This window comes from Heptranchias perlo, chromosome 39, assembly GCF_035084215.1.
Source record: "Heptranchias perlo isolate sHepPer1 chromosome 39, sHepPer1.hap1, whole genome shotgun sequence".
In the NCBI taxonomy this organism is placed as follows: Eukaryota; Metazoa; Chordata; class Chondrichthyes; order Hexanchiformes; family Hexanchidae; genus Heptranchias; species Heptranchias perlo.
The window spans coordinates 6,327,456-6,353,019 of NC_090363.1; the positions used below are offsets into that span (position 1 = coordinate 6,327,456).

General features: G+C 43.6%; 1 protein-coding gene across 1 annotated transcript in view; it reads left to right on the forward strand.

The window, feature by feature from the left end:
* Positions 1-25,564, forward strand: part of LOC137304984 (large proline-rich protein bag6-like) — an 89,617-nt gene that overhangs the window by 23,242 nt on the left and 40,811 nt on the right. Inside the window, exons 6-7 of the mRNA XM_067973758.1 lie at positions 19,188-19,241; positions 23,295-23,369. Coding sequence (XP_067829859.1) covers positions 19,188-19,241; positions 23,295-23,369 — 129 coding nt within the window. The remainder of the gene's footprint in view (positions 1-19,187; positions 19,242-23,294; positions 23,370-25,564) is intronic.

Consider the following 25,564-nt stretch of genomic DNA (forward strand, 5'->3'; position numbering starts at 1 on the left):
ACTTTGCCAATTTACAGCAGTGACGCCCAGTGGGTTTTTAAAAAAATTCCAGTGCTGCAGGATTGTTTGTTTTATTTTTTCCACATTTTAATGGTGAAAAATAACCTCATTGTGTCAAGGGCAGGGACTTTATGCTAAAGTGAAATGGTGCTCTAATACACTTGGGTAGGAGATTAAGACGGCAAAGTTGTGAAAGGCAAGTTTAGGGCAGAGATTGAGTAGCATTTCTTCACACAAAGGGTTGTCGGGAAGGGTATTTTTTTTGCCACAACACTGGACTCATTTTCGAAACCGCTAGATGTTGTAATGGGAAAATGGATTGGTGTTCTGGAGGGCTGAGATCAAATGGTCTAAATGGCCTTCACCATGCAAATCAGTTTTGTGATCTGTATGTTTGTCAGCTTGATAAAAGCTGTCTCCTTTGAGCCAGGAGGTCGTGCGTTCAAGCCCCACTCCGGGGCTTGAGTGCATAATCTTGAGTTAACACTCCAGTGAAGTATTGAGGAAGCTCTACATTGTCAGAGGTGTTGTCTTTTGAATGATTCATTGAATTGAGGCCCCATCTGCCTGTTCCGTTGGTTCAGGTGGATGTTGAGATCCCAAGGTTACTATTCGAAGAAGATTTGGTGTCCTGGCCAAAAGTCCTCCCTCGAGCAGCAAAATTAAGTGACCATTGCTGTTTCAGGGGCCTTGCTGGATGCAAAATGGCTGTTGTGTTTGTCTGCACAACAGTGACTGCCCGTCAAAGTAATTAATTATGTGTGAATTGCTTTAGAGGTTTGAGAGACACGGTGTGGTTCTGTATAAATGTACGTTCTTTCTATGCAGTTGTGCAATTTCTTTTAAATTAATGGGTGGGTGGGAGGGGGTGCAGAATGTATTTTCCACCACGGATGTTTTCCTGCATTCGATTTGCAGTTTCCAGAAGAAGATTGCTTAAGCTGCACCATGTAGAAAATGCTAAGACAATGACTTTATTCGTTTAATTTCTTCAACCTTCATGCATCAGTCCTGCAGAGCAGTCAGGCTTACCATGCTCCTAAAAGGGTCACATTTCTTAATGGTCAAATCTTTGAGGTTTCCTACCTGTTCGCTACTTCCAAGCTAAGCAATGACGTGTTGACCAGAGGTCACCGGTTACGGTTATTGGCTTAGTACAAAGAGGAGAAGAGTCAATTCTCTCTTAACTCTCAATTCGCTTTATTCACATCGTTAGATCATATACATATAGCTTATACGTTTAGTTAGATATAGACATGCAGTTTGCACCAGGTTATACAGTTTATACCGAAACTAGGATCTAAACGCACACCCACTAGGTTTCTCTGACACTCACTGAGTGGTCACAGAATATAAAGGCTAATACCCGAAAAGGAGAGCTGACGCTGGCCAGGCGTTCCGTTCTCTCTCTCTTTCAACGTCGTCTCTACGTCCCTGATGTAGGTTCTTCCACTTCCGCGATGGTTGGTCTCCGGAGTCTTCGCTGGCTCCACGCCCCAGATTCTTCATTCTTATTCCGAATCTTATCTCTTCAAGCTGTGCTGTCTCTCTCCCGTTGGTGTAGGCTTGCTCGCCTAGTCCGTGTCTTCTCCTCATTGGCTCTGTCCCAAGGACTTAGGTAGCATTACCTCATTACTCCTTTTCTAAATAAGGACTTGTGTCTTATCTCATCTCCTTTGTCTTTCACGAAACTTAGCTAATTCAAACCGGTTCCAGCCAGCTCAGGCCAGTGACTGAACTCAGGTTACTTCAGTTCAAAAGTTGCTTTTGCCTGTGTGTCAGCAGTTCGGAATAAACTCAGTAGTTTCTGCAGCCCCTGGCCAGCAGACGGGACAAGGGAGTATGGTGAAAAACAAATTTAGGATTAATATCAGGAAGTGATAAATGAATGGCAGCAACCTCCAGGTACTGTAGTGCTTGTAAGAACCTTGGAATCATTTAGGAGACGCTGTGATAGGGGGACCGAACATATTTTGAGGTGGATGAATTGTCTTTTTCACCCAACTTATCTTGACTTTTTCTGAACTCATAGATCAGTTGTTATAATTTTTGATTTTTTTGCACTAGATATTCTCTCAAGTTTAATGTCACCAGTCATTCCTGTAAACAGATCTTGTGTCTTTTTTAATCCAGAACACACCTTTTACTGCCTAATATCTAGTTCAGCATTAGCACGACCAGGGTATCGTAACAGGGAGCTCTTACAGGAAATTGAAATAATACACATGCCGCCACATGCGTTCTCTCTTTATGGAAAGCAGACTGTAAAGTACTTTGTAGAGACAACACCTAGTTTATTTTACATAAAATACATGAATGAACAGAATGTGGTTTTCTCAGTGAGAACAAACAATTTCTCTATGTTGCTCGGTTATGAGAAGTAATAAAGCTGCAACGTATTAATTATGTAAATGTAGGCTCAGCTCTCTAGTTCAGCTATTTGAAATTAAGCTGGTTCAGGCTTTTTAACTTTCTGCTGATCCTTGCTAACCTCACAGGTCACTGTATCTGGGAGAGAAAGCAAGCAAAATTATCTGTCTCCTGCCTTAAGTCAGTGTGTAGATAATATACCTTTCATGATTCAATTACCTCACAATGACTATTTCAGCAACATTGACTCAAGATGAAGGAGACCATCTTTATCGACGGCCCAAGATTTCTCTCAATGATATGACCATTCCTGCTCACTGACTTCATGGGGTCTTCCCGTTGTAATTTTGAAACAACAACGTGCGTACGTGAGCAGTGTCACTGTCAACATATCTATTCTAGGCAGCTATGACCCCGTCTTTCTCCCTACTGTTCTCTTTTCTGGCGCGAAAACAAAACAGGAAAGGTGGCTCGACCGTGGCTTACAAAAGAAATTAGGGATAGTATTAGATCCAAAGAGGAGACATATAAAATTGCCAGAAAAAGTGGCAAACCTGAGGATTGGGAGCAGTTCAGAATTCAGCAAAGGAAGACAAAGAGATTGATTAAGAGGGGAGAAATAGAGTATGAGAGTAAACTAGTTTATAGAAGTAAAGGGAATTAGTGGTTACGGGGAGCGAGCAGGAAATTGGACATGAATTTTGATTTGAGGTTAGGGTCAGATCAGCCATGATCTTATTGAATGGCGGAGCAGGCTCGAGGGGCCGATTGGCCTACTCCTGCTCCTATTTCTTATGTTCTTATGTAACTAGCAGGGAACATAAAAACTGAATGTAAAAGCTTCTATAAATATGTCAAGAGAAAAAGATTAACGAAGACAAACGTAGGTCCCTTACAGTCAGAAATGGGGGAAATTATAATGGGGAACAAAGAAATGGCAGAACAATTAAACACATGCTTTGTTTCTGTCTTCACAAAAGAGGACACAAATAACCTCCCAGAAATGTTAGGGAACCAAGGATCTAGTGAGAGGGAGGAACTGAAGGAAACCAGTATTAGTAAAAAAAAAATAGTGCTAGGGAAATTAATGGGGCTAAAGGCCGACAAATCCCAGGGCCTGATAATCTACATCCCAGAGTACTAAAGGAAGTGGCCCTGGAAATAGTGGATGCATTGGTGATCATCTTCCAAATTTCTATAGACTCTGGAATAGTTCCTACAGATTGGAGGGTGGCAAATGTAACCCCACTATTTAAAAAAGGAGGGAGAGAAAAAACAGGGAATTACAGACCAGTTAGCCTAACATCAGTAGTGGGGAAAATGCTAGAGTCTATTATAAAAGATGTGAAAACAGAACACTTGGAGGGCATTAACAGGATTGGACAAAGTCAGCATGGGTTTATGAAAGGGAAATCATGCTTAACAAATCTGGAGTTTTTTGAGGATGTAACTAGTAGAATAGATAGGGGAGAACCAGTGGATGTGTATTTGGATTTTCAGAAGGTTTTTGATAAGGTCCCACACAAGAGGTTAGTGTGCAAAATTAAAGCACATGGGATTGGGGGAAATAGACTGGCATGGATTGAGAATTGGTTGACAGACAGGAAACAGAGGGTAGGAATAAATGGGTCTTTTTCCAGGTGACAGGCAGTGACTAGTGGGCACCGCAGGGATCAGTGCTTGGGCCCCAGCTATTCACAATATATGTATATATATATATATATATATATATATATATATATATATATATATCGATGATTTGGATGAGGGAACTAAATGTAACATTTCCAAGTTTGCAGACGACACAAAGCTAGGGTGGAATGTGAGCTGTGAGGAGGATGCATTGAGGCTCCAATGTGATTTGGGTGAGTGGGCAAGAACTTGGCAGATGCAGTATAACGTGGATAAATGTAAGGTTATCCACTTTGATTGTAAAAACAGAAAGGCAGATTATTATCTGAATGGTGATAGATTGGGAAAAGGGGAGGTGCAACGAGACCTGGGTGTCCTTGTACACCAGTCGCTGAAAGCGAGCATTCAGGTGCAGCAAGCATTTAGGAAGGCGAATGGTATGTTGGCCTTCATTGCAAGAGGATTTGAGTACAGGAGCAGGGATATCTTACTGCAGTTATATAGGGCCTTGGTGAGACCACATCTGGAGTATTGTGTGCAGTTTTGGTCTCTTTATCTGAGGAAGGATGTCCTTGCCATGGAGGGAGTGCAACGAAGGTTTACCAGACTGATTCCTGGGATGGCAAGACAGACTTATGAGGAGAGATTGGGTCGACTAGGCCTATATTCACCAGAGTTTAGAAGAATGAGAGGTGATCTCATCGAAACATATAAAATTCTAACAGGACTAGACAGACTAGATGCAGGGAGGATGTTCCCGATGGCTGGGGAGTCAGAACCAGGGGTCACAGTCTCAGGATACGGGGAATGCCGAGATGAGGAGAAATTTCTTCACGCAGAGGGTGGTGAACCTGTGGAATTCTCTACCACAGAAGGCAGTGAAGGCCAAGTCATTAGATGTATTCAAGAAGGAGATAGATATATTTCTTAATGATTAAGGGTTATGGGGAAAAAGCAGGAACAGGGTACTGAGTTAGACGATCAGCCATGATCATTTTGAATGGCGGAGCAGGCCCGAAGGGCCGAATGGCCTACTCTTGCTCCTATTTTCTATGTTTCTATGAAATAAAGATTTCAACATATAGGGAACTTGGACACAAAGCCATATCTAATCGTTCCATTACGCAATGGGTTAGATCATTCTTAGGACAGACCCTCATGCAAGCTACTACTCGGGAGTTTTTAATATAATCTATATATCTGCATCTGTATCTCTGTCTTTCTCGCATGCCTTTCTGCTCTGTCACACTTCAAGTGTTGCGTTCGAATTTCTGTACAGCATTTGAAAGAACAAACAAGGCAGTCATTTGGGATGTACAGATAAATATATTAGAACAGAAAATACTGGAGTCAGAATGTTCTTACTTGACCTTATCAATCTCACTTTTTTTTAAAGAAAAGAAACAACAAACCCATGGTTCTAGCCTATAGCTTGAATGAGGTCATCCAGTGCGTAGTTATCAGCATTTGAATTTTTGTGGCCTCAAAAGGCCCTCAGCTTCACCTTAGCAGCAGAATAATACTGTGTCGTACATGGTATGACACTTCTAGAACAATGGAATGTTATAGCACAGAATTAGGCCACTCTCCCACCAAGTCTGCTCCATTGTTCCTCTCCACACAAAACTTCTTATCGTGTTCCTGCTTCTATATTCCTCTTTTTCAAGCAACTAATTCTCTTTTTAAAAGAATTGATGCACTCTGGCTTCAACAGAGGTTTGTGGTAGAGAATTCTGTATTCTAGCCATCCTCTGTGTAAAGATACCTTAAAGAACCTCCCCTTTTAATTATGATTACTGTGAATTTGTGCCCATTGTCTAACCGACCCTGTGGACCAGGTCGACCACTGCTTACCCTATTATAAGCCTTCATAATTTTGCCATTGTGACTTAGAATATCGCCTGACTTACTGTGAGCATCTCCACAGAAGACTGTCTCGTTTTTGTCAAATTTGTATTACTGTAGCTGATTGATGTGTTGAAAGTACGACCATGTCATTTCTTAGTTAACAAGAAGTGGTGATACTTCATAGATTTGCAGTGGATTCGTTGAAGTGTATTTTTAACGAGTAGCTTAAGGAAGCATCAGTCTGGTTCCATCTGTTGTGGTACCGAGCCACACACATTAGGAAGATCCCAGGTTTGATACCCAGTCTATGCTGAATTATCCGGGCTGAGATTTTCCTGTTTGGTGCTCAGTGGGAGTAGCTGGAAATTCTGCCCCCCCCACCAGCTCATTAACTTTAATGGTCAGACACTTATGGGCTGGAGGTGTGTAACTTCCTGGGTTGCACTCTCTGCTGGAGCCAGAAGTGTTGGAATGGAAAACCGTGAGCCTGATCTCAGCCGAGGCAGGCGTGATTATCGACCTCAGTGCCACTAGGTTGGAATGGACGGAGTGAGGAAACAGCACAGGTTTCCATTTCTAGCACTGCCTAGTGACACCTGCTGAAAATTTGTGTGTGCACCAGGTGAGGGCAGGATTGGGCACGGTTTTGATGCTGTACAATTGAATAAATTTGCTAAACCCCTTAGCTAGGCTGACCTATGAAGAATGGACATTTGGGTGACATATCTGCCTCAGCACAACAATAACTTGCATTTATATAGGGCCTTTAATGTGGTAAAACAACCCAAGGCGTTTCACAGGAGCATAATCAAACAAAAACTGACACGGAGCCAAAAAAGGAGACATTAGGACAGGTGACCGAAAGCTTGGTCAAAGAGGTGGGTTTTAAGGAGGGTCTGAAAGGAGGAGAGAGAGGCATAGAGAGGTTTAGGGAGGAAACTTCCAGGCTTGGGGCCTGGACGGCTGAAGGCAAAGCCGTCAATGGTAGAGTGAAGGACGTGGGGGATGTTCAAGAGGCCAGAGTGGGAGTGACGCCGAGTTCTCGGAAGGTTGTAGGGCTGGAGGAGGTTGCAGAGATGAGGGGTGAGGCCGTGGAGGGATTTGATCACGAGGATGAGAATTTTAAAATGGAGGCATTTGGGGACCATAGGAACAGGAGTAGGCCATTCAGCCCCTCGTGCCTGCTCCGCCATTTGATAAGATAATGGCTGATCTGTGATCTAACTCCATATACCTGCCTTTGGCCCATATCCCTTAATACCGTTGGTTGCCAAAAAGCTATCTATCTCAGATTTAAATTTAGCAATTGAGCTAGTATCAATTGCCGTTTGCAGAAGAGAGTTCCAAACTTCTACCACTCTTTGTGTGTAGAAATGTTTTCTAATCTCACTCCTGAAAGGTCTGGCTCTAATTTTTAGACTGTGCCCCCTACTCCTAGAATCCCCAATCAGCGGAAATAGTTTCTCTCTATCCACCCTATCCGTTCCCCTTAATATCTTATAAACTTCGATCAGATCACCCCTTAACCTTCTAAACTCCAGAGAATACAACCCCAATTTGTGTGATCTCTCCTTGTAACTTAACTCTTGTAGTCCGGGTATCATTCTAGTAAACCTACACTGCACTCCCTCCAAGGCCATTATGTCCTTCCGAAGGTGCGGTGCCCAGAACTGCTCACAGTACTCCAGGTGTGGTCTAACCAGGGTTTTGTATAGCTGCAGCATAACTCCTGACCCCTTGTACTCCAGTCCTCTAGATATAAAGGCCAGCATTCCATTAGCCTTATTGATTATTTTCTGCACCTGTTCATGACACTTCAATGATCTATGTACCTGAACCTCTTAAGTCCCTTTGGACATCCACTGTTTTTAACTTTTTACCATTTAGAAAATACCCTGTTCTATCCTTTTTTGATCCAAAGTGGATGACCTCACATTTGTCTACATTGAATTCCATTTGCCACAGTTTTGCCCATTCACCTAATCTATCAATATCCCTTTGTAATTTTATGTTTTCATCTACACTGCTTACAATGCCACCAATCTTTGAGTCATCGGCAAACTTAGATATGAGACTTTCTATGCCTTCATCTAAGTCGTTAATAAATATTGTGAATAATTGAGGCCCCAAGACAGATCCCTGTGGGACTCCACTAGTCACATCCTGCCGATGTGAGTACCTACCCATTATCCCTACTCTCTGTTGCCTTTCGCACAGCCAACTTCCTAACCAAGTCCGTACTTTTCCCTCGATTCCATGGGCTTCTATCTTAGCTAACAGTCTCTTACATGGGACCTTATCAATTGCCTTATGGAAGTCCATATAAATAACATCCATTGACATTCCCCTGTCCACTACTTTAGTCACCTCTTCAAAGAATTAAATCAGGTTTGTCTGGCACGACCTACCTTTCACAAATCCATGCTGGCTCTCTCTGATTAACTGAAAATTCTTGAGGTGTTCAGTCACCCTATCCTTAATTATAGACTCCAGCATTTTCCCCACAACAGATGTTAGGCTAACTGGTCTATAATTCCCTGGTTTCCCTCTCTCTCTCCTTTCTTAAAAAGCAGAGTGACATGTGCAATTTTCCAATCTAGAGGGACAGTTCCTGAATCTAGAGAACTTTGAAAGATTATAATTAGGGCATCTGCAATGTGCTCACCTACTTCCTTTAAAACCCTGGGATGGAAATATTCTGGTCCTGGAGATTTGTCACTCTTTAGTGCTATTATTTTCTTCATTACTGTTGCTTTACTTATGTTAATTTTATTGAGTCCCTGTCCCCGATTCAATATTAGTTTTCTTGGGATTTCCGGCATGCTATCCTCTTTTTCTACTGTAGATACTGACGCAATGTAATTGTTCAACTAATATAACTATAAAAGTTCTTCGTATTGGTTTTGATATCCCTTGCAAGTTTCTTTTCATACTCACTTTTTGTAGCTCTTACTATCTGTTTTGTAACCCTTTGTTGATCTTTGTATCTTTCCCATTCGCCAGGATCTGTGCCATTTTTTTGCCTCTTTGTATGCCCTTTCCTTATGTCTTATACTGTCCCTTCCTCTTTAGTTGTCCATGGCTTTTTTTTTTGGCAAGTAGAGTTTTTGCCCCTCAGGGGTATAAACCGATTCTGTATCACGTTAAATGTTTCTTTAAACATTTCCCACTGATCATCAGTCGTTTTACCCATTAACAGATTTGCCCAGTTTACTGTGGACAGCCTCTGTCTCATCCCATTGAAGTCCGCCTTACCCAAGTCTAGAATCTTAGCAGCTGATTCACTTTTTTCCCTTTCAAACACTACATTGAACTCGATCATGTTATGATCGCTATTGGATAGACCAGGAGCCAATGTAGACTAACCAGCGAGTATAGGGGTAATAGGTGAACGGTACTTGATGCGAGTTAGGATATGGACAGTAGAGATTTGGATGAGCTTAAGTTTAAGGACAGTGGAAGATGTGGCCGGCTAGGGGAGCATTGGAATAGTCGAGTCTGGAGGTAACAAAGGCATGGCTGAGGGTTTCAGCAGCAGATGGGCTGAGGCAGGGGCGGATGTGATGTTATGGAGGTGGAAGTGGGCGGTCTTGGTGATGGAGCGGGTATGTGGTCGGAAGCTCATTTCCAGTTTAAATCGGACGCTGGGGTTGCAAACAGTCTGGTTCAGCCTGAGACAGTGACCAGTTTCCTGTGTGGTTCCCCAGGGCTCAGTACTAGATCCCTTGCTTTTTGAGATATATACCAATGATTCAGACTTAAATGTAGGAGGCATGATTAAGAAGTTTGCAGATGAGACAGAAATTGGCCGTGTGGTTGATAGTGAGGTGGAAAGCTGTAGTTTGCATGAAGATATTAATAGATTGGTCAGAAAAGTGGCAAATGAAATTCAATCCGGTGAAGTGTGATAATGCATTTGGGGAGAGCAAACAAGGCAAGGGAATACACAATAAATGGTAGAATACTGAGAAGTGTAAAGGAACAGAGGGACCTTGGAGTGCATGTCCACAGATCCCTATAGGTAGATAAGGTGGCTAAGAAGGCATATGGGACACTTTCCTTTATTAGCCGAGGCATAGAATGTAAGAGCTGGGAGGTTATGCTCGAACTCTGTAAAACACTAGTTGGGCCACAGCTAGAGTAGTGCGTACAGTTCTGGTCGCCACATTACAGGAAAGATGTGATACCATTAGAGAGGATACAGAGGAGATTTATGAGAATGTTGCCAGGACTGGAGAATTTTAGCTATGAGGGAAGATTGGATAGCCTGGGATTATTTTCTTTGGAACAGAGGAGGCTGAGGGGAGATTTAATTAAGGTGTATAAAATTATGAGGGGCCTATATAGAGTGAATAGGAAGGACCTATTTCCCTTAGCAGAGAGGTCAATAACCAGGGGGCATAGATTTAAAGTGATTGGTAGAAGGAGTTGAGGAGAAATTTTTTCACCCAGAGGGTGGTGGGGGACTGGATCTCACTGTGTGAAGGGGTAGTAGAGGCAGAAACCCTCATCACATTTAAAGAGTACTTGGATATGCACTTGAAGGGCCGAAACCCACAAGACTACGGACCAAGCGCTGGAAAATGGGATTAGGCTGGATAGCTCTTTTTCGGCCGGCACAGACACGATGGACCGAATGGCCTCCTTCTGTGCTGTAAATTTCCATGATTCTATGATGATTCAGGGAGGCGGATGGAATCGGTGGCTAGGGAAAGGAGTTTGTGGCGGGGACCGAAGATAGTGTCTTCGGTCTTCCTCGTATTTAGTTGGAGGAAATTTCTGTTCATCGAGGATTGGATATAGGACAACACAGGCAGTGGAGGGGCTGAAAGAGGTGGTGGTGAGGTAGAGCTGGCTGACGTTGTGTTTTTGGATGATGTCCCCGAGGGACAGCATGTAGATGAGAAATAGGATGGGGCCAGGGATAGTTACTTGGGGAACTTCAGGGGTAATGACGCAGGAGCAGGAAGAGAAGCCATTACAGGCGATTCTCTGGCTTCGACTGGATAGATAGGAATAGAACTAGGCGAGGGCAGTCCCACCCAGCTTGCCAATGGAGGAGAGGCGTCTGAGAAGGTTGGTGTGGTCAACTGTGTCAGAGGCTGCAGACAAGTCAAGCAGGATGAGGAGGGATAGTGCACCATGGTCACGGTCATAGGATATCATTTGTGACTTCGATTAGGATTCAGTGCCTCCAAAAGAGGAGATTCAATGGAAGTGGGGAGGATGCGAAAGAACGTAACAGGAAGCTGGTTTTAAAAACTGTTGAAACGTCATGAAGCCGGTCCACTTGTGAAATTTGTTGCCAGTAAATGGACTGGTCCTGACTGATCCGACTAGTAATATGACTGTTGTTGGTTGGATCAGAGAAAAAAATGTGATGAAATTCACAAATATCTGGAGTTGACTTGAAGGTCAAATCCTTGCACAAAGAAGCAATCTATATGCACACAGCAAACGGAATCAACTGGGCATCTGCGATTTTTAAAGGAGCTCTGGGGTGTAATTAAAATGAGTGCAACTTCATTATTTTTCCCAAATTGTAAAACCTACCTGTAGCGTCGAGGGCGACAGTTCAGAATGCCACCAAGGTTGAGAAAAACAGGAGTGGCGATGAGGTAAAACAAGGAACAGTGAATCTGAGGCTTCAGAAACCTGCTTTCTTTTTTTCAAAAAAAAAATTAAATTAATAAAACATACCAGCGCATATGGTGGGAAATCGCAGCCATGTTCCCCCCCAACACCATTAGCACTACTGACCAGAACTGGTTGGTGGGTAGACCTGCAGAACACTCTGAGGCTCCCTTCGTGTTGCACTGTACACTGTAAAAGCAATGTGGTGTAACTGTGGAATGTTAAAAAGACAAGAAAAAGAAGGTTAAGGGTGATTTAATAGATGTGCTCAAAATTATGAAAGATTTTGAGTAAATAAGAATAAAGACTTGCATTTATATAGCGCCTTTCACGACCTCTGGATGTCCCAAAGTGCTTTACAGCCAATGAAGAACTCTTGAAGTGTAGTCACTGTTGTAATGTAGGAAACATTAAACATGTAAAATAAGGAGAGACTGTATGTACATAAATCTTTGAAGGTGGCAGGACAAGTTGAGAAGGCTGTTAAAAAAGCATTCGGGCTCCTGGGCTTTATAAACCGAGGTATAAGAGTACAAAAGCAAGCAAGTTATGCTAAACCTTTATAAATCTGGTTAGGCCTCAGGTGGTGCATTGTGTCCAATTCTGGGTACCACACTTTAGGAAGGATGTCAAGGCCTTAGAGAGGGTGCGGAGGAAATTTACTAGAATGGTACCAAGGATGAACTTCCAATATACATTATGGGGCTGATGTTATGATGCAAGACGTATCTCCTGTGATGAGTGAGCAATGTACAGTTAAACGCGTATGTACATCTTTACAGGAAAATATATGCACCCATTGTTTTCAAAATGCTTGTAAACTGATTCTGCATCCAGCTGTACTATTTTATAGTGCACTGTATTTCACATCTGTTTCCAATACAACAGTGACCATTATTGCACTACTTGATTCAGAGTTTGCATGGGAATTGGCTTGTAAACGTATTTATATTTCAAAACTGCCGGAAATGAGTTACAAGCTGGATTCTAATCCAGAAGGTGCAGATGTTTTATATATGCAATAATGGGAGCGAGTTACAGACTGGGATTTAATTAAGGAGTTTGGGTGGTTTATATAATGAATACCTGGGGGCGATCACAAGTGTGCTGTCAGGAGTTCAGATAACATATAAATAGCGAGTTTATACCAAACTCGTGTAGTTTGATATCTGACTTCTAATAGCAGGATTAAGATTGCTGCCTTGAAATTGCTCCAGGATATATATCTTCAATAAGTGCAGACTGTGCCCTTTACAGGGTGGGTTCATTTATTTTTGGCTAGTTTCTGTGCTGGTAGCAGCCGTTATTGCTGACTTACCCTATATTGTTGATGTGCGACAGTGGCACCAAGGGGGTTAGTCATTGTGATATTGCTCCAACTTCACTGGGAATTAACGCCGTTAGATTAGAAATTGTGTGGCCAATATAAGGAAGCTTGATGAGTGTGCAGCGCAGAATTAAAGAGGAGTGAGGATACTACTGATTCATCTAAATGTTCTTTTCCCATTCCCTCCCTTCATGGGCTATCTCTTTTTCTTGCCTCTTTTCTTGAAGCGGCTGACTGTTGCTGGAGTCAAGTTCTGGGGTACCAATAGCCTTCTGCTTCACCCAATGGCCATTTCTAGCATGAACCTCGACGATGAGCATCAGCAAACCATTTGGCCCCGAGGGACTGTGCCGTGCCTGAACCAGATACTGTTCTTACCCGACATCCAAATACACATATTATGGCTGGAGTCACTAGATAGTAATCAAGAGCGTAACCCTGAGCTGGATATCCTTACCCCTTTGCTAGTCCAGGACACTGAGGTCAGTTTGTAGCTCGTGAACCACTGCCTTGCCTGAGATCACAAGATTAATGATGGATGAGGAAGGCCATTCGGCCCATCTCTCATCCATCCATAAAGACCCTACAGTCCTCAAAAATGTCAGCATCTAATTGTTTTGTAAATGGTTCCAGAGTTTTTGCTGACACTATTTTATCTGGAGATCCATTTTGCCTGTTAATCACTGTTCGTGATGTCTATCTTAACTTTTACTAGTTTGAACCTGTGTCCCCTTGCTATACTCTTGCAGTTTGATTTCATATTCCGGATTGACTTTTTTTTCCATTCCCTGAACTATCTTCTATAAGAGCACCTGGCAGAGGATTGCTTTCCAAGCTGAGGCTTTCCTTTAAAGCTTAGTCCTCTGACAGGAGGGATCAGCTTCGTGGCTTTTCTCTGCACTGTTTTCAGTATCTGAATATGTCCCTTGTGTCTCAGTGAACATAGTACTCAACATGCGGCCTGACCAGAGCACTGTACAGTTTGATCATGACTTCCTCTGACTTGTACGCTACTGTTTTGGCTATGTAGTTCAGCATTGGATTGGGTTTGTTGGTGGCTGCCCTGTGTTGGACAGGTTGAGCGCTACTGACCAGAGCTGGTTGCCAGGTTGATCAGCAAAACACTCTGTGAGGCTTCCTTCCTGCTGCACTGTACACTGTAAAGACAAAGTGATGTAACTGAAGAATAATTGCAGTTAAAAAGATGAGGGAAAAAAAAGTCACACTTGACCTGATGACCGTCTTGGACACATCAGGACACTTTTTTGCAATCTGGTCTCCTGCGTTTAATGTAGCATCAGAGTAACGAGTTAGTCTCCTTGATGGATCAGTTGGGGGGAGTCTGGGAGCACACCTTGTAGGGCATGTGTTGGATATGTTGGGAATGTCGAGTCTACTAAAACTCGCAAATCCCTCAACTTCTTCCTTGGGTATTTCAACACCATTCGTAGATTACATATGTTGCCTATTTTCCTTCCTATGTGCAATACTTGTCTGCATAGAATTTTAACTTGCATTGTTCTGCCCACATAATATATTTTGTCTAACTCATTCTGCAACTTCTAAGCCTCCTTCTCTGATTCCCCGCCCCTCCTAGTTTGGTATCCTCTGCAAATTTGACTAATTTGAGATCAGCTAACTCAGTATGGACTCGGGATTGAACCCATGACCTTCTGGTTTGTATGGTTCAACAACTTGTATTTATTGTAGTGCCTTCAATGTAGTAAAATGTCCCAAGGCGCTTCACAGGAGCGTTATCAAACAAAATTTGGTTCAGTACAATACTGGCTTGTACACTTTATGTTCTGTGTATCAAAAAATGCTTTGTGTTTTATTATTTTTTATGTTTTAAAAATCCAGTATTATGTGCAATCAATACTGGGTAACAGTGTGAATATCTTTATATTGGGTCTGCTAGTCCGTCTGTGTCTTGCTCAGGGGTCACCCTCTGGAAAGGTGCTCCGTGGAGTGATGGGACACCGCGATTTCTCAAGTGGTAAGCTTCTGATTTCAATTGTGCCACTTCCCTACAAGAAGTAAACGGAAAGGGACCAACCTTTAACATGAAATAGTTCCGTTTCAATAGAAAATCTGAAAGGGTCCTATTAGGAACAGGAGTAGGCCATTCAGCCCCTTGGCGGAACAGGCTCGAGGGGCTGAATGGCCTACTCCCGTTCTTATGATCCCAATAAGGCCCTTTCATTTGCTACATGGAAGCTGGGATAATCCTGCTAGTCCGTCTGTGGCTTCTTTTGCTGGGGAGTAAGGAAAGAAGAGGGAACAGTATCCCAGCTCGATAACGCCCTGCAGGTCCCAAAGAGGAGCAAGTGTGGCGGGGTTGCAAATGCACCTGGGGCGTAGCGTGACTGCTGCATAGTGTGTTCACTGTCTGAAAAGCTTAAGAGAGATATCCAATCCTTGTTCTTTTGTTCTTGGATGTTAACAGATGTAGTCCTGTTGCAATTGTGGCAGTTTGTCTATGCAAATCGATATTGGAGGGCACTATTTAAAATGCAAAGGGTTATGAAGTAAATCCCATCAGTTTTCAATTCAGCGAGCTTTATGCAGTTAGTAATTCAGTTGATTTCAATTGTGCCACTTCCTTACAGGAAGTAAAAGGAAAGGGACCAACCGTTAATATGAAATAGTTCCATTTTCTCCGTGCTGTTCTGTGAATTGTTTTCATTGCACTTTTAACAAAGGCAAGTGACGGACAGGTTATTTTTAGCAGAAGTGCTGAATACAAATCGAGAGGTTGTATTAATGTTGTATAAGATGTTGGTCAGATCCCATCAGGAGCATTCAGTGCAGTTCTGGTCACCTAATCGCAGAAAGGCAAGAAACAAAGAGGGCTCCTGCTATTGGGAGGAAAGTTGTAGGAAAGGTGCCTCTTATTTTTTAACCCCTGTATTTTACTCTCCTGAAATTGTTAACTCCTTGCTTACAGTTCCATGGGTGCTCTCCAAAACTTTGCTCAAGTGGGTCATTATTCATGCATCAGCTTTGAGAGTGAATGTCAGCAGACTATTCCACCACGCTGGGCATCACAGGCGAGCCCCACAAATGTCCTCACCCGCCACCCGCGCCCTTCCAGTGGGAAGTTGGCTGCTTGGCGATGGCTGACTGGGAATCTTGGCTCTTTCTCCACATTCCCCACACTCAGCCCAGAGGCACTGAGGCCAGTTACTGTACACCCGGCACCCTGTGCTGAGATTAGCAAAGCTCGGCACAGACCTGGAGATTGAAGTTGGGACCTCCCCTGTGTGGCTTAGGTGCCTGCTGGATTGAACTCAGAGAGCCACAGGGCGAAAGGGTGGAGGCAAGTTTAGCTTGTCTCCCTTGAGAAGGAGCAAGGCAGCAAGGCGATCTAATTGAAAGTTCCAGGATTATTAAGAGAATTGGTCCAAGGCAACTGTTCGTAGGGGTTAAATATCAGGGGGTGCAGGCGAAGTTAGGAAAGTCACCTGAAGAATAATGGAATTGTGGAATAATTTGCAGACAGTATAAACAAGAAAGAAAGGAATTCCTTCTTGAGACAGAAGGAATTGGGGCATGTGTTGAAAAGGTGGGGTTGATTTCTTTTTTTATTCGTTCACGGGATGTGGGCGTCGCTGGCGAGGCCAGCATTTATTGCCCATCCCTAATTGCCCTCGAGAAGGTGAGCCGCCTTCTTGAATCGCTGCAGTCCGTGTGGTGACAGAGAAATGAGCTTGTTGGATCTAATTTCTTGTTTTTGTCCCTTAAAGTCTTGTTAAAAACTTGAGGTTTTTTTTTTCAAATATGATCTTTTTACATTTATTTAAAAAAAAGGCCAGGCAGCAGATTTGTAACTTATACTTCCTGTCATTGCTGGGTCCTATGAATAATTCTGTGCAGGAGTTAATCCTTTTCTAACTGATTAAAACAAAAAAATTCTGGAAATGCACAACTTCAGCTAACATCTGAATAAGAACTTCGATCTGATCAAGCTGTCACCCTAAATGTTAACCTGTCTCCTCTGTTCAGATGATGGCTGACCTGACCAGGGTATGCTAGATAAAGAGGGGTGGGAGGAGGCTCGTTTGGAGCATAAACTCCGGCCATTGGGCCGAATGGCCTGTTTCTGTGCTGTAGACTCGATGTAATTTTCTGTTTCTTTTTGTTGTTTCGGGCTTCGAGCATGTATAGTTTTACTCTCTCCACCTCGATCATTCAGCTCTGCGTGCTGACGTTCTTCATTGCCTTTTGCACATTTCCTTATGATTTTTCCCTCTCCCTTCAATCCATCCTCCAGCCTGGAAGGCAAAGTCCATCAGTCTGATTACCTGACCGAAGGAGGCCACTGCTGTCGATGTTCTACATTACAGGGTTTTTTTAAAAAAAAAGTAAATGTGACATTTTGACTGGTAGAGTCTAATCTTGCACAGCATTAGTAAACTGTTTTTAAAAACAGAAGATGTTGAAAACACTCAGCAGGTCAGGCAGCATCTGTGGGGAGAGAAACAGCATTAACGTTTCAGGTCGACGACCTTTCATCAGAACTGGAAGAATTTAGAGATTTAACAGTTTTTAAGCCAGTGCAGAGCCAGGGAGAAAGGAGAGGCGGGTGAGGAAAGAACAAAGGGAAAGGTCTGTGATAGGGTCGAGGGCAGCAGTGATTAAATGACCAAAGGGATGATGGTGCAAGGGGAAAGGGGTGGTAATGGGACAAGTAAAGAAACAAAAGATGGGGCCAGAGGTGTAAATGGGTACAGCAGAACCATTACCAGTACCTGCTGTCCGAGAAAATGGGAGCAGTGGTTGATCAGAAGTTGTTAAAACTCAACATTGAGGCCGGAAGGTTGTAAAGTGCCTAATTGAAAGATCAGGTGCTGTTCCTCGAGATTGCGTTGAGCTGTATGCAGTCCTGCTATTCAATGACCTCTAGTCTTGCTGTAATCTGCATTTTGGAACAGGTGGAAAAATGGGAAGTTTTGGAGGTTAACTCTTGATTTAGATATCTCATTGCAGTGTTTCTTTTAGGGATTGTACTTCCGTTTTGTTAGTTCAGCTTTTTACCTCAATGGAATTCCGAGCTTTTCAGTGAACATGAACTTGGCTTCATTCAGTATTGTGAAATGATTATGGTACACGTCAACTGAAAGGTGTGTTCACTCCTTTGCCTGTTTCAGTATTTTATACTGCTGTGAGTTGCCAAAGGCCATATTGCAAGACTGCCACCTTGCCCCTTGAGGTGGTAAAGCTTTTCTAGCTCACATACATGGTGGTTAGATGCAGCATAAAGCTCCTGCTGCACTGCCCCAAAAAGCACCTCTAGGTCAGCTACATCATAGTTTAATGTAAAGTTGTTTCTGTGATGTCCCATCGAGGACTCCTAGGTTAGGTACACCTTTGCAAAGGTACACCTTTGCAAAAATCTCCTTCCACACTGACCCATTGGGCACTCACTGTTTAGGTGCAATACCAATTTAAATGAGTGCAAAGCTCCCACTACACTACTTTATTGAACAGATTCAACACAGGTTAGACATAGAATAAAGCTCCCTTTGCACTGCTCCATCAAACACCCCCAGGTCTGGTAAAATACGTGTTCCCTCTACGCTATCCCATCGAGCATTCCCAGGACAGTTACAGCCTAGGTTAGATGCAGTCCAAAGCTCTCTTTGATCTGCCCCAACACTCTGCCTTAATCCCAATCTCAGAACATCCCCTACTGCACCAGTTTGACAGTTTTGCACTTCCCACATTCTCTGTCTGAGATTGCCAGTTAGTCCCGAATTAGATTCTTAATTTTATAACTACTTCTGGCCTGCACTAAATACTCACTGGCGATCTGAGGCGAACACAATACCACTTGTAAGGTCTCCAATAATTGCCCTATCTTTCCTGCTCTCGAGTTAGTAGATCCCTCATTGAATAAGCTTCACCTCATTTCCCACTCATTATTCTTCATTGGCTGTAAAGCGCTTTGGAACGTCCTGAGGTTATGAAGCCTTAGTGTGCTCTTGAACTAGATTAGATTGTAGCTTCTTGATAATTCCATGTAGCAGATGCACAAATTCAACTGCGCAACCGTAGCTCCTGCTGGACTCTGCAAATGATGCATCGGAAAGTTGATGCAAACCAAGTGTCTGAGAGAGATTGTACGCAGCAAAAACTCAAATGCGGCTCAGTGATCCTATTGCAGGATTGCCTCAAGATATTCCCTTTCCAGGTGTGCAGAAACCTCCCAAGTGAGCCACATTAAAGCATGTCTGGCCACCTGCTAACTTCACTTGTAGCATAGTGGGCCAGAAATACCAGATGGGGTGATTCTGACAAGGTGTGTCCAGGCTGGGAGTGGCGGCTTATTTTATGATTGGTGCTTTTTTCCTTCCTTCCCCTTGCACTCCTGAAGAGTGATGGATCATCGATGGATGTGCACATCAATGTGGAACAAAGTCCCATCCAGGTAACTTTGCTTTCTCTTCCTTTTTTTTCTTTCCCCCCTATTTTTCTCTTTTTCTCCTTTTCCTCTCCCCTTTCCATCCCGCTAGTCCATTCCGACCTTTGACCATGCTTCTTCTGTCTTCGTGATCCATGTTTTTTTGTAGTTGGCAAGGGGAAGGTAGCTAGGGCGGGGGGGAGATGTACAGTGGCCAGATTGTGCAACATAGTGCGTAGTGTGAATTAACCTAGGTTGGAACTCACCCCAGACCAGGCGTTTGTTTCCATGGTGAAGAGATGGGGGTGGAGATTGGGTTTGGCAGCGGTTCAGTGAGGGAGCCTGGAAGCTGGATGATGATCTGTCTCAAAAACGTCTTAAAATATTGGACTTATTTGTGTTGCAACAGCACATTACCTTGTGAATCTCCAGACACTTGATATGAGCAGCCGATTATACATTTTGCTTTGCATATTGTAGGCACTTTCATCGGCTCTCAAATCTGTTTTGTTTGAACATCATCCAATTACAAACCCACACCTGTCATATTACGTACCTTTCGGCGCTACTTCTATCAATTCTATCAAAGTTAGTTTGAACATTTTGTAATTGACTCTACTCAGCTCATCCTCGGAAGTTATCTTTTCTGTTTGCTGGTCTTCTGCGCTCTGGGAAGGAGTTCTGTTGGGTTTTTAATCGAAATGCTTCAATAAGTACCGAGAGAGTGCCACACTGTCAGAGGTGCCATCTTTCAGATGAGACGTTAAACCGAGGCCCTGTCTGCCCTCTCAGGTGGATATAAAAGATCCCATGGCACTATTTCGAAGAAGAGCATGGGAATGGGACGAATTGGATTGCTCTTACAAAGAGCTGGCGTGGGCTCGATGAGCCGAATGTCGTCCTTCTGTGCTGTAACCATTCTGTGATTCTGTAAGAGCAGGGGAGTTCTCCCCGGTGGCCTGGCCAGCATTTATCCCTCAACCAACATCACTAAAAATACAGATGATCTGGTCATTATCACATTGCTGCTTCTGGGTCCTAGCTGTGTGCAAATTGGCTACCGTGTTTCCTACATTACAACAGTAACTACGCTTCAAAAGTATTTTGTTGGATGTAAAGTGGTTTGGGACGTCCTGAGGTCCTGAAAGATGCTATATAAATGCTAGTCTTTCTTTATAAACTTGGCTTTTTAAAAGTGCGGAATAATAGTGTGCTTAATACTTTGTGTAAACATTCAGTCTTTAGCAGTGATTGTCAAACGTTCCCTCTGCAAATATTGATGCACTCTAACAGGTGCCCTATCCTAACTTCTAAAAGACAATGTTAATCGGCACCTAAAAGAGGAGCGTGCCATCGTTGCGGAAAACATGCTTCATAAGTACACAGCGACATAAATCGTGTGTTAGTAAGCCAACAAAGACAGAACAGAAATTGGATAGCCTCGGGGCCTCCTGAGGTCCCTTTATGGACCCCCCCCCCGGGGTCTGGTGTGAAATCTAGAGTCTGCAGATTGAAAACATGTAGCGCTCTCTCTGATGAGTTCAGTATGTGCTCTGCCTAATGTGGTTGATACAGGCTAGGAATGCCCCACTGTTGACCCCCTGATTTGTACTGAGTTAGCTGAACCCGGTGGGATACTACAATGATCCTTGATGTCCCTTGGTTAGGGAGGAGGAAAGGAGCCAGGAGTGCAGAACCTGATCGTGCTCCGCATTTTGCCAGTTTCTTGCTGGAAACCGTTTGTGTGTGGACGTCTGGTGAATGCGCATTGTTTGCATTGCCTCGTGCAATCAAGTAGTCTGCTAACTCGTGGTTAATATGGACATAGGGAGGTACTGAGGGCACCTGTGGAGCTGTACCACAGAACCTCTTGAGAGAGGAGGGAAGAAAATTTGGGGAAATAAAGCACGGTTAAATTTGGGCATTGCTTACAATTGCAGATACTTGGGTCACTCTTGCTTCCTCGTGCCTGCCAAGTTTGTTTGTTAGTAGATCTGTTAATTGGTGCTCGTGGGCTGGAGCTTCTACCTTCGGTAAACTCTCTGTCCGATGAAAACACGTTGCTGTCACTGTCAGCACATTGCAGGCTAAACTTTCAAGTAGTCCCTTATTATGGAACATTTTGTTATTGTAGTAACTGTAGCACCAGTTAAAGGAAACCGGCTTTGGGCATGTCAGTGGCACAGTGCGTGGTGCCAATATGGCATGCCATGCGGTGGGAGGTAGCAGGCTAACATCTATGATTCTTTTCTCGTCTGGGCTGTGGAGAGAGGGAGCACTGGTTTCCCCTGTGATCTCATTCTTATGTCAGTAGGAGGACAAGTGAACTTTCTGCTAGGGCAGCAGAGACAGAAACCCTGGATAAGTTGAGAAATGGCTGGAAGTTGTGGTGAGGGAAAGACTATCGGTCCTTTCTCAAAGGATGAGCTAGGATCAGCTGGCTTCTGTATCTTGTGTCTTGTGATGACGTGCCTAGGGTTTCTTGCACACCTCCCAACAGAATGTTAATTATGAAATTAGCAGTGGCTTGGAAAGAGATTGTTTGTTTTCCCCTCTTGGCTGGGGAGAGATGCGAGGGGCCTGACAATAAGTGACAAAACTATTTTGAAAACTGTTTAATAATGACCGAGACATAATGGAGGCACTGGAGAAGGTGGTAATGTAGCATGGGTGTACCAGCACTTCCGGGGATGGGGGAGGGAGGGAGTTGCTGCTTAAAATAGGGATCCCCCCCTTACAAAAAGGATATAGAGGCACTGGAGAAGTTGCAAAAAAGATTTACACGGATGATACCAGAACTGAGAGCTTCTAACTACCAGGAAAGACTGAACAGGCTGGTGCTCTTTTCTCTAGAAAAGCGAAGGCTGAATGGTGACCTAATAGAGGTCTTTAAAATTATAAAGGGGTTCGATAGGGTAGACGTAGAGAAAATGTTTCCGCTTGTGGGGGGATAAGTATCTAAATAAATATAAGGTAGTTCAATAAGGAATTCAGGAGAAACTTCTTTACCCAGAGAGTGGTTAGAATGTGGAACTTGTTACCACAGGGAATAGTTGATGCGAATAGCATAGATGCATTTAAGGGGAAACTAGATAAACACATGAGGGAGAAAGGAATAGAAGGGTAAGCTGATAGGATTAGATGAAGTAGGGAGGGAGGATGCTCGTGTGGAGCATAAACACTGGCATAGACCAGTTGGGCCGAATGGCCTGTTTTTGTGCTGTACATTCTATGAAAACGGATATAGTGACGCTGTGACTGTACTGGTTTTCCCACAGATTTACACAGATGTAACGCATTGCCATCCCCCAATTACTGCACTCCTCCCTTACCGATAGACTGGGAACCTCTTTCCTTTCACGCTGACAGGCTTGCTGACCGAGGCAAACCTGTAACGCAAATGACTCGATGCCTAGCACTGGTTTTGTTACGTTCCCGCAGAGGCAAAGTGGCCATTCGTGCTTCAGACCCACTCTTTGGATTCTGGCTGCATACCGATCAGTGACATCTTTGCCATTGCTGACTTACATGGAACTTGCTGCTGTTGTCGGGGAAGAGGTGTGCCCAGAGCAAGAGCGTTTGAAAGCAACTATTGGGCATGTGCAATCTAGCGCCTCCTGCAGTTATGTTGCTGAATCCGCCCCTTTGATTTAAGCAGGGGGGACGTTCGACTGTTGTCACTTAAAATTGAAAATCAGTTTGTGACCAGAACAGGACAAAATGATGAAGAATTATCGATGATTGACTTTTTAATGTAATGGTGAGGGGATTCCCCCCTGGAATCAGGACCAGCTTTTTTCTCGGCTGGTCAGCTACGGATGCGCACTCTCTGGTTTTCGTCTTCCTCGATTAAGCCCAAACTGTCCTGCTACGGTGATCAGAATTCAGCTAACTCTCGTGCTTATAGAACCCTTGCTTTTAATTATAACAGACTCCATGTAGAATAACATGTAGCACCATTCTCCATCAGCACAAATATGTGTTAGAAGAAAAGCCGGACCTCATGAATGGGGATGGGATGAGGGGGGTGGGTACAAATGGTATTCAGTGCTGATGAAACTTGTCTTTCTGTTTCCACAGAGTGAGCCGAGAGTTCGTCTGGTGCTGGCACAGCATATGCTGAGAGACATTCAGGGGATCTTAAACAGACTGGAGGTGAGGAGCAAGCTTCTGTTTCACGAGAACCCACTGTCGTATTTATAGATGTAACCCTGTTGCCGCTGGGGTTTCAGTAAAAGCTGTCGGTTTCAGCTGCGAGAAATGCCCTGCAGTACCACTGAGGCAAATGGTATCAAAGGTGAAGTTGTGGCACTGATAGAGGGTTGGCTAAAGGATAGAGAGTAGGAGTGAATGGGAGGTTTCTTGGATTGGTGAGATGTAGCTGGTAGTGTGCTCCAGGGATCTGTGAATGGAGGGAATGGTGGTGTTGTAGTTTTGTTGATGACGCCAAATTAGAAGGTGGACCAAAATATGAGAGAGGCTGCAAGAGCACATAGGGGACTGGGCAGGCATGTAGCAAATGGGCAAGGATGTCGATAAATGTGAAGTAGAATATTTTTGTGATTGAAGAAGAGAACGGAAATATAGGCTAAACTGGTAAAATTCTTAATTGAGAAGAGAAACAGGGCGTGTAGCAACACGGATCTTTAAAAGCAGAATTGCGCCTGCAAAAAGCCTTAAAAGGGCAACGGGGTTTTATGTTTTATAGATAGGGGCGTTAAACATAAAAGCAAGGAGGTGATAAATCTGTACACGGCAATGGTTAGGACAGAATCAGTCTGTGAAGTTTTGGGCACTCGTTGTAGATAGGATATTGGAGCTGTGGAAATGATGCCACAGATTTGTTAGGGTGCATACGGGGGATGAAAGGCTATGGTTACGATGAGATACTTGGAAAAAAACTAGGGTTTTATTCACCAGAGCAGAGAAGGAGGAGCTAGTGGAGGAGTCAAATTTTGAAAGGGCTTGGGAGGGTAAAGGGCAAATAATTACTTCCACTGATCGAGTCTATAACAAGAGTATAAATTTAGGATTGTAAATGTGAAGAAGGAGATTAGGAGAGGTTTTTTTTTCCACACAAAGGGTTTTAGATTAGGGAATATGTTACAATAAGTGGTTATTAAAACTAAGTCAGTCACAGCATTTAAGAGTGAATTAGGTAAACACTTGAAGAGGAATAATGATAAGTGAATTGGGGGGGTAGGGGGTGTGGAAACAGAGAGATGGGATTAGAGTAGACAGCTTTGATCTGGGGCTGGTATGACACAGGTGCATTGGGCCGGCTGGCTGCCTTCTGTGCTGACATTTCTACGGTAGTTATAGATTCTGTTCTTCCAAACTTGGGGAGACCATTTTGAGCTGTATTGCACTCAGGTGAAATACTAGTAGTTACAGGCCTGTCACTGGTGGTGGGAGAAATTTGAGTGAATTTAGAGCATCACGCAAGAAGTACGCAGTATTAAAGGATTTTGGATTAAGTGTATTTTTTTTCCTCCTGCTGTGTACTGGCACCGTTATGTCAAATAAGCTTAGTAACATGCTGGAAGTAATGTGTAAAGTGGTTTAATGGGGAACTAACACCTAGAGGATAAACTTTTTATTCCAAATGCCCCTCCCCCTAATTTCTTGTGGAGTGAGGGGGAGGCGGGGGTATTGAATTTTGTTTTAAATGTCGCTGACAAGGTGCATCGAGTGGCTCTATTGAATGTTGTGGTGGCTGCGAATTCTGGACATGCCCGAGAGTTAATTGGGAGCTGCCCGTCCCTGGAAAGCATGCTGTCACCTGGCCTTTGGCTCCATGTTGGCTCTCATTGTGTTCGGTGAAGCCAATCCAGTATCCTTGTCAGTGACGGGGCCTAGTGGCATAACTGTATGAAAATGGCCGGTCTTTGTGGAGTTGACAAATTTCACTAAAGCTTTCCTCTTAGTATTTTTATTATTATTACATACAATGGAAGAGCATGGAAGACTTTGCTTCCTCTAACTGCTTACGTAGAATCAAATGTATAGCATACAGGGGTTTCGTACTGTTACAATCACGTGATTATTATCTATGGAGTGGGGCCAGGGAGCTTAAATAAACAGTGAAATTAGATTTTCTGGAGTTTTATTTTGGAAATCAAGCAGAAACTTCAGTTGTCCCCGTAACTGCTCACCTCACCCAGGAGATGAAACCAAATTAAAGAATCTGTGACGGTGCCATCACTCAGACTCCAGGAAGAACTGAATGTTTTGGTCCAGGAGAATTTTGTGTATTCCACTGGTAGATGACAGGTAGTCTGGTGCTGAGAGCGTGAGGCCTGCCATTTACCACGGTTCTGCTCCAAGGTCTCCCGGTTAGGCACTCGCTG